Raw genomic sequence first — 9,554 nt, forward strand, 5'->3', positions numbered from 1 at the left:
CTGATCTCATTTTTCAGCAGATGACTATAAATTCGGAATGACTGTTACTGGTGTTTAATCTGCTTTACTGTGATAGTCTAATGTATTTTATGAGGATAAGACTTTGAAGGGCAGTGAGTAAGAGCTGAAAGAAATGAAAATAAAATGTCAGCACACTGCAGCGACACTCGGTGATGGACAGGGGAAGTGTCTCTGGATGCACGTTGACGTGTATTCAGACAGGGGCCGGCGATGGACCGTGGCGATGTGCAAACCCCTGAGCAAATCATTGTCATTAATGTAGAGGAAAAAGAAATTTGAAGCCTGAAACCATGATAGTTTACCGGACACCTGTCAATCAAACACCTCCCTCTATTGGCAGAATCTGATCATGACTGTGTGTGACTGGTGAGCTGTATTTGTATCGACTGTCTGTATCTGTTTTCATATTTATATTGTATATTATTTATTAAACCTGTATATATGTACATATCTTCTGTATACTCACTTAGAATCATGGTTGCAATTATACTGTGTAATTGCCTGTCTTTTGTAATATCTGTATCCTGCATGATACAGATTTACTTTGTTTTTGTGGTGTTCAAAGCCATATTGTTTTCTGAACACCACACAAACAAAGTAGTTTAACCTTTGCCCTCATGCAAGCTCCACATTGAAAGGTTTAAAAAAGGCAAAACAACCTGTATGGAAAGCTATCACTGGTGTGGATCTGTTTACATTAAAAGTGCCTTAGCAGAGCTTAAGTACAGCTTATCACCTTTATGTTTGTTGCTACTGTAATAGGGGAATGTTCTGGATGAGGAATTGACTGTCTTATCTTTTCATGTTTATGATTTTTTATATTCTGTTAATTGTTGTATGAAAATAAAGGTCAGAGAGGTTTATTGGAGTGCAATTTTTGTTTTTTTAATAACTCACATTTTCAATAATAAAATAGGTTGTCACAGGTTTATAAACACAGGTGTAAAAAAACATAAATAATTGTAATATTAGCTTAAAATATAAATCTAAAACAGCAATGACAACCAAGATAAAGATTAAATATACATTATAGAATATAAAGCCTTGTCCTGGAGATCAATGTAAAAGGCATCAAGCTCGTAGTGCAAGAGAATTATTATGCCTGTGACAGAGGTAACGAGTGCATATAGCCTATATATATACACACAAAACAAGATTTTGATGAGTTGTGACATTTGTGATTTGCAAATTAAGGAAGTAATTAGTAAGTAGTTTCCAAGAAGGTGCATAAAGATATGTCATGAACTGGAAAAAGAATGATTGCATCTGCTAAATATATACAAAGAACACAGCAAGCACAACAGTAAAAACACCTCTAAAATATAAAATTCAAACCGTGAGAAATAAGGTGCATAGTGAAATATAATACAAAACGAATGATTGTGTCTGTCAAATATTAATATATATAATATATACAAAGAGCCCAGTGTCAGAGCATTCGAGCGCTGCTCTAAGGGGCCTGGGACTGAGAGGCCAGAAGCTCGTCCACTGCCATATGGAAGTCTGTGATATTTACAAAAGTCTTTCCAGTGAGGCCTTTGGATGTGGATAATTTGGATTGCTGACAGTATGTTTTTTTCCTGTATTTTATGTGTCCTTGAGTGGACTGGCCACAAAGTGCGCATGTGTGCTTTTGCACTGTGCTCTGGGGCCGTGTAGCGCCCAGCTCTGTTTTTTTCCTCTTGTACAGAGTAGATCTGGCTTGTGGCAGTGCGGGAGGCGGCAGGAAAACAGGCGGCGGCAGCAGCTGGGGGGGAAGAGCTGGTCTACGGAGTGGCAGGAACACGAACAAGGGCTGGGGCTGGGGCTGGAGTCCTGCTGCCGTGGTGACCGTCGCTGTCGCTGCCGCTATTGATTGCTGAGGTTGGGGTGCAGACGTTAGGTGGTCATGCGCCACTTTGCGTTTCCGCGTGCCAGCCAGAGATAGAGTGACCTCATACTGCACTTGAGGTCGGCTGGTGTGCGGCCTCTCATCCGGGAGCTCTGCAGCGGGAGGTAGGCTGGTGCTGGTGATGCTCTGCGGACGCTGGAGGATAGACAAACCTCGATCCGTCACGTTTGTGGCTGAGAAGGCTTCCTGTCTCCTTATGAACTCAGCAACAGATTTGTTGTTCATTTTCAGGATGGGAATCCCTAGTTTGCTGAGTTCAGCGTCATCCACAGTCACTCTCTGTTGCACCCGCTGGTAGAGTGTGGTGATCTGGTGCTTGAGAGGGGAGCCGCGAGCCTTTTTCCTACAGTCCGGGTGAAGCCAGAGCTGTTTAACGATGCAGTACATCAGCCGGTTCTTCCTGGAGTCAAGCAGGTGGGCGGGAGAGAAGCGCTTGTTAAACTTCAGCTTCTGCACCAAAGAGGCCTCGGCCGGATCTCCGTTGGTGCGGCCAAACAGAGCGTTCCCCCAGCGTGCAGAGTAGAGGCTGTCAAATTGTTGGATGCTGCGGTCGTGGAGGTCAAGCTTGTTCCAGGCGCTGACTACTCTCTCTCTTGTAGAGTCACTAAGAGCAAGCTTTCCCTCCTCCAACGCAATTTCAACGAGAATGCTGCTCAGCTCTTCCACATGCTGGTACCCAGGGAGATGATTGGGGCCGCACACATCCTCCACACACGGGTCGTGCTCCGAAGCCACCACCTGGTCTGTGAGAACCAGATTCCTCTTCAGCGGACCCAGGTCGTCGCTCTCAGCGTCTGTGGCGTAGCCCACATCATCTTCCGTGGACTCCTCTGTGTCGGCAGCAACCTCCTCTTCATCGTCTTCATCCTCCACAGTCTGAAGCGTTTCTCTAGTTTGAGCGTAATGCTCAGAAGCGCTGAAGGGCTGGGAAGATTGGGCAAAGAGGTACTCCAGCCCAATGCGCTCCTCACCAGGAGGAACTGGAGGCCTGAAGTTGATCTCCTCCACCTCGCCAAACAGGTCTTGGCACCGCTTGTTAAGCCGATCTATCAGGGGAGACATGTACACTCGATTTTTTCTGCCCTTCTGGCCTTTAACGCTGCCTGACTCCCGGTCAGAGTTCCAGTGTGCGATGCCACTGAGGAGGTATACCTGGAAGGGGACGGCAGCACAGTGGGGCCCTGGGAACATCCGGGGCAGGAAGAAGTGGATCCCCTCCAGGCTGTTGCTTCCTCTCACGGTGGTATAGTATGGCATGCGCACACTGTTGCGGGTGACGACCTTCATGACAGTGTACATGTCTCTCCCTGGGGGATCCTGAATGCACTCCAGGTGCTTCTGCTGGTTCTCCCAGACCCGGTCGATGGCTGCAGCGTCCTTAAACAGAGGGACCTGGTTCTCATCCAGCCCAGCTGCTCCCTTCAGGCTGTTGATGGCTGTCTGCACACGGAGGAAGGACTCCTGGGCTCCCAACGTGATCCTCCTGACAAAGTGGTGGAGATCTTCTTTGCTGACGTAGATTTCAATCATCTTCGCGTCAGTCAGTGAGGCATACCTGGTCGTGTTTCCTGCACGCATGGCCTGGATGAGCAGCGCCATGTCATCCTTATTGTAGGAGAAGACAGCTGCAGAGAGCGCAGACTTAAACAGTGCATATTTAGGATGGTGGTCTGTCCGGACGGCCGCATCGAAGCGCTCTATCCAGTGGAAGATGTCCAGCCGCACCATCATTCCACTGTTCGCCCAGTCGCTGAAGAGATGCTCCATAGAGGAGACACCATGCACCCTGCAGCAGCCACGGTCCACATACATCAGCTCAGGAGGGCCCTCTCCTGCTCTCCTGTAGCGCTCCATGAGGCCGTCAGCCATGGGCTTCAGGCACGTAAGAGACTCCTCGCAGGTGAACACCGACATGAGGACCTGCCCCAGCTCGTTGGCCACGTTGGTGCACCACTCTGCAGTGCCTCTTCCGTGACCTGAAAGCTTCTTGCAGATCTGATGACAGATAAAACACAAAGAAAAGGGAGTCAGACATTTGGTATAGAATAAAGTATTAAAAAATAACTCAGAGGGGTGTATTCAAACTGCTTTTTCAATAGCTGCCTCCCTTCCATTAATCATTTATCTAGAATTATTATAATCTAAATAATAAACAGCATATCCATCAAAAAACCCTTCCCATCTGCACTAACAATATTTCAAAACTCATATGCCACTACTTTAAATGTGTACATAATGCTGTTATTAATATAACAAATGCAATACTACAAACATAAGTACAATAACTAGTCAGTCTTTGGCTCATACAGTTATTGAAGTATTGATTATTAAATGATGCACATTGAGACACTTGTTAAATGAAACATTTTACACTGTGTTAAATTTACCTTCCTGGTGGAGACATACTTGAGGACTTTCCCGAACGTGGACATGATTTGTGTCCGGTAGTCCTCAATGTGCTCTGCCTCATAGATCAGGTAGGCTTTTCTAAGAAGCCTCGGCGACGGCAGCTCCCTGCGCGTCGGCGGCTTCTGGTATTGATGGCCCAGAGCACCTGGAGGCAGAGAAGTGGATTGTTATATTATACAGAGTGTGTGTGTGTGTGTGTGAAAAAAACAAATAACTAATCTGACTTACTCATGATGCTTCCAGGTCTGCTGAGCTGACAGAGAAGGTTGGTGTAGAGGTCCTTTCTCTGCAGGTACTCCTCACAGTGACCCTCCTGGACCTGCCTCCACACCTTAACCATGGTGTTGCCCTCAGTCCGATCCCTCATCAGGCGGACAACTTGCTTGTCCACACCGCGTCTGAAATTACAGCACAATCATGTAACGCCAGTGGAACTTTGCTCTGTAGTAAAACGGTTTAAGATTCAAAATATTGTGAAATAACAAGAGACTCTCACCTTGGTGTTAGGATCGCAGGGAACACAGCTTGGTGGGCTGGAGTCAGCTGCTTCAAAATAGCAGCATCCCACGCCAGGAAGCGACCAATTGTATGCTCCTGAGAGCCCTTTGCAGCCTTCCTGCACGCGTTGCAGGCCAGGAGCTCTGTGAGCATGCTGTACCAGCCAGTCATGTCACAGATATGCCTCACTGTGTTTCCATACCCACAGGGGTACAGAAAGGCTGCTTTTTCCCCGGGGCATCCTGACCTGGGACAGCGAAGGCTGTAGCCCCACACTCCCACAGGCCTCCAAAAGAAGACACGGCTTCTAAAAAAAGCGTCTGCAGAGGGCACTCCTCCCCCCACCACCACTCCAGGAATTTCTGGTGGATGGAACCACATGCGATCATCCTTCAGAATTTTCCTGCGAGCGATGGGGAGGTTCTTAAAGAGCCCCCTTTCAGCGTCCTCCTTCAGCCACTTCACGTCAGCACTGGGGAGACCTTGAGGGCCGGACTCCCACTGTTTGTGCCAGCCCTCAAATGACACCTGGTGGAAGAACAAAGACAAAACCGTCATGTACCAGTCACTGAGTGCTCTGACTGTAACGCTGTTCCTGCTGCATTAACATATTAAACAGTATTTAGCTGTATTGTACATGTATTACCTCAGGCTGCGTGACAGTGGCTTCTATTGGCTGTGGCTGTGGCAGTGCCGCAGACTTTGACGTCCTCTTACGAGGACCAGATGGAGGTTCCTTCAAAAAAGTAAGTGTATTAGTATAAACATATATGGAAGTGAGTAAGTGTATAACTATAAACCTGTATGTTAGTGTGACCTATCTATGAACTATGTCTGTACCTGCGATGGTGGAACGGGGTCTGTCTGTGGCTGCTGTGGAGGGTCTGGTGGAGGGGCCATGGCAGTGTCAGCTGGAAGAAAATGAGGACAAAAGCTTAGGAAGCCACAAGGATCATATTGGGTTGAAACAGAAATAAAGAATAATCCTGAAAAGTGTGCCTTTTAACCTGTTTAATTTTAAACTGATTTAAAGTTTTATATTCAATATATGTGCAGTTATATGAGCTTAATGTTGATCTGTGAATGCCATCGATAAAATAAAAAACTGATTTACCTACCTTCAGTGACTTGGAGCTGATGTCCTCCTCCTTCATTCCAAGCCACTGGCGAACAGAAGAGAAAGCCTCCTCTGCCATCTTCCTCTCTTGTGCACTGCCAGCTTGAGGGTCGGCATTAAGGCACTTGTGCAGGCTGTACCACTGCCACATCTCCTCTGCGTTCTTGACTTCTTCCTGCAGTTTTTCCTTCTGAGTCCTCAGAGTGTCCAGCTCAGTGCTCTTCTTCTCCATCTGCTTCTGCAGCTTCACATGTTCCTGTTTCTCTGAGGAAGACAGGTCACGCATCCTGAGAGGGAACAGGAAAATTGAAATACATTTTGTTATTAGGTGCGGACCAAACTACCTACAACTACAGGATGTCATGCAAGTGGATGTAGATTTGAATGGACATGATTGCCCTACAAGTATTTCACTTCTACAGTAAGCTGAAGGTTTTATTGGGATGCTATATACCCAACAGTAAGGTGAGGCAATGTTAGTTGTCCCCTCAATCCACTTAGTGATGAGTAGTTCAAAAATTTAACTTAACATGTGGTATTTATATAATTATAACTACAGTTTACAAACAAAATACTGTATACTTTCATTTTTCTACTTAAATCAAAAGGAGCTTGTTGACCAACCGGACTAGAGCCTCCTTCAGTCTGCTGTTCTGCTCCTCCAGCTGTTTGACATGGTAACTTGAGGCAGCTCCGTCTGATCCTGCAAAAGAGAAAAGGTATTATACTCAACTCAAAGACAGAAAGAAGGACAGAGAGAAGCTTTTTTTGATTGAGTGAGTGGTGCAAAAACCTTTCTCTGAAATCTCATGTCTAAGAATCTCCAGGTCCATAGAGAGCTCATCCACTTTCTCTTTCAGACTGTCCACCTCCACCTGCAATGACTCTGCTTTCTCCTCTGCCATCTCTTTGTCCAGTGTTGCCATCTCAATGGCGTCGGCCGTGTCTGACATCTCCTCCATGTAGTGGTCCTTGGATTCCTGTGCATCACGGGCTTCCTGGAATTTGAAAGTAAAAAATGTAGCTTCAGAGAGATTTCCTGATAACTGAGGAGCTGCATCTTTCATTTATAGCTATTTTGTATTAAGCAATACTTATTAATAGTATTTAATATTTTCTTTGTACCTTCTTGGCTTCTTTAAGATGTTTCTGGAGGTCGGTCTGCTGCTCCTGCATTTTTATCTTCCATTCCTGAAGCTGCTCCAGCTGGATCTTGTGTTTTTCTAGCTCCTTCAGTTTGGCCTTGTCCTCTGTCCTCTTCATCTTCAGCGTCTCCAGCTTCTCCTCCAGGTCTTTGACCTGACCTCGCAGAGATCCTCCTCCTGAGAAGGAAGACAGGATACGGGAGGACACAACAGGCTGGTGAGATAAATTATCCTGCAGTTTAAAAGTTCTGTCTTTATTTGAAGGTAAAAGGACTTCATTTATTTTCCAAGAAGAAGATGTTAAATACAAATTTTTGTATTTTCTTCAATAATGTGACTTTCTACTGCTGAATTAACAGGAAACCAACTTAGAAATATTGATGCACAATGTAGAAATATGTATCTATTCCCTCAAAACTGATTGGTGAATTTTAGCATTTCATTCGTTGTTTCATAAGTTAAGACATGCATCCCCATGAAATCCACTGTGAAGAGATTACAAAACCATAATTAATTATTGGAAGGGTGCGCTGAGGGTCTTTTTGCCCACTTATGTTACGAGTTTGTTAGTAAACCCATGCCAGGTATCACCAGCATGCATGTAGCCACTCTACCTGTTTGGAAATGGGAGGTTCCGCCTGGGCAAACAATGACAACATGGATGAAATGGGACTTATTCAGCGGTGTAAAGTAACGAATTACATTTACTCACGTTACTGTAATTGAGTAATTTTTTGAGTAGCTTTTGAAATGGGTAATTTTACTTTTACTTAAGTAGATTTTGACTGAAGTATTGTACTTCGCTACATTGGAAATTACAGCCGTTACTGAGTAAAAAAAAAAAAACAGTTCAAGGCGCAAGGCAATTCTCACTAGATGCTGCATAGAGTGGATGACGTTCCCTCACGTGCACGTTCAACATATGAAAACTGATCGTAAAGTTCACTGTTCGAGAAAAATATGCGCAACACTGCACAGGGAGCCACTGCTGAGCGGCTGCAGAGCCGCGGGTGGCCGACCTTGTCTACGGCGAAAGAGCGATTTGTTTACTGCTCCGCCGTTAAAGACATGCTGACGTCAAAACATTAGTTCGGCTATAATATTAGTTCCGCCTCGCATTTTCCCCTCCCGGCCGCGCGCGCACATGTTATGCCACCGCACAGTTTGAGAATCACTGCGCTACACAGGGCCGGCCCTAGCACATTTGGTGCTCTATGCAAGCTTCACTCCTGGCGACCCCCCCCCCCCCAGACTGCATTTCTTTTCAAATAAACAAAGATCGCAACAACATGGTGCAAGCATTCGATTTATATGCATATATATGTATAATTTTACCTCCAGAATTAGGATACGACTTAAATGCTACTTTTCCTCTGTTTTCATATTCCATCCTATTTTCCGGGAGAGAAGGACAATACATGAGGATTTTAGGGAGGGATCCTAGAGGTCTATCACAACACGTCACTGAAAGAGGAGGGAGGGTGGGGATCTAGCTGCTGTGTCTCCCACAGGAATACACATGGATGTTAGCTTTCAATTAGTTCTCAATTAACTAGCCCTACTTTTATACAACGTCTCTGTTACCATTGCATGTCTTGTAAGATAAAAGATTTAATAAATGCCAACAATTAACTCTTAATCATACAGTCAGTGGCGATGGCTAACGTGAGCTAGCTTGCAGTTGTTATTTAGAAGGCCTGGAGCGAAAATATTTTGTATTGCTCGTTTTCTGTTTGCCATAAAACAATATAAGGGTTAGGTAAAGCATCACAGGCTCCGACCACTTCGTGACAAAGGAAGGAGGGCAGAGCCATAAATGGAGATATAGGAAACATGCAGTCATGGCAATAAAGACATATAACGGTGGACAGATGTTAGCTTGACTTATCAAAATAACAGTGACAGTCAAGCACGACACGCTTTAGTTGGACATCACATTTCAGTCAAGAGCTTTGTTAGCGTTGATAACGTCAAACAACTTGACAGCTGGGCTGCCAACGCTAGCATGGAAGCTAAATTCAGAAAGCAACTCAGAAGCGAACATGAAATATCAGCTTGCTGTTACTGGGCTTACCTGGCATACACAGAGATCCCTGACTTCAAATAAATCTCCTTGTGCTTTTCATGCATACATTCAATTAACCCTGTTGTTGTTTTTTAGGCTACCTAGCTTGGAAAATCCTCCAGCCAGTTCCGGTTTTGGCGGGGCACTTCCGGTGTAAGGACAGACAGAAAATATAGAAGAAGAAAAAGAAGAAGAAGAAGAAGTGGAAGAGTTTAGCGCCTCTAGTGGCTGCAGGAACTTCGTGATAAACACCCAGAGCTGTTGACTCAGTCCTCTGCAGTGGTGGGGTGTGTGGCCTTTATCTCGCAGTTTTTATCGATTTACTTTTTATTTACCAAGTCCTCATGTAAGTTTGCATTCCTCTTCACTGTCGAGGACCCAAGCTGTGGAAACATTGTTATTTTTTGT

General features: G+C 45.2%; 1 protein-coding gene across 3 annotated transcripts; it reads right to left on the reverse strand.

The window, feature by feature from the left end:
- Positions 1-865: 865 nt before the first annotated feature.
- LOC128429789 (uncharacterized) lies at positions 866-9,320 on the reverse strand. Of its 3 annotated transcripts, XM_053415576.1 has the most exons (12): positions 9,156-9,320; positions 7,696-7,719; positions 7,062-7,258; positions 6,730-6,934; positions 6,561-6,639; positions 5,934-6,223; positions 5,660-5,730; positions 5,466-5,555; positions 4,818-5,347; positions 4,550-4,719; positions 4,300-4,466; positions 866-3,907 (listed from the first exon to the last, which is right to left on the reverse strand). In XM_053415576.1, exons 1-12 carry the CDS (start codon positions 9,160-9,162, stop codon positions 1,472-1,474), a joined length of 4,266 nt encoding a protein of 1,421 aa, XP_053271551.1. In that variant the 5' UTR covers positions 9,163-9,320; the 3' UTR covers positions 866-1,471. The 3 variants fall into 3 exon arrangements, with proteins under 3 accessions (XP_053271551.1, XP_053271554.1, XP_053271555.1); XM_053415579.1 differs by lacking the exon at positions 7,696-7,719; XM_053415580.1 differs by lacking the exons at positions 6,561-6,639; positions 6,730-6,934; positions 7,062-7,258; positions 7,696-7,719; positions 9,156-9,320 and having other exon boundaries at positions 5,938-6,077.
- Positions 9,321-9,554: the final 234 nt, after the last annotated feature.

This window comes from Pleuronectes platessa, chromosome 23, assembly GCF_947347685.1.
Source record: "Pleuronectes platessa chromosome 23, fPlePla1.1, whole genome shotgun sequence".
NCBI classification, from domain to species: Eukaryota; Metazoa; Chordata; class Actinopteri; order Pleuronectiformes; family Pleuronectidae; genus Pleuronectes; species Pleuronectes platessa.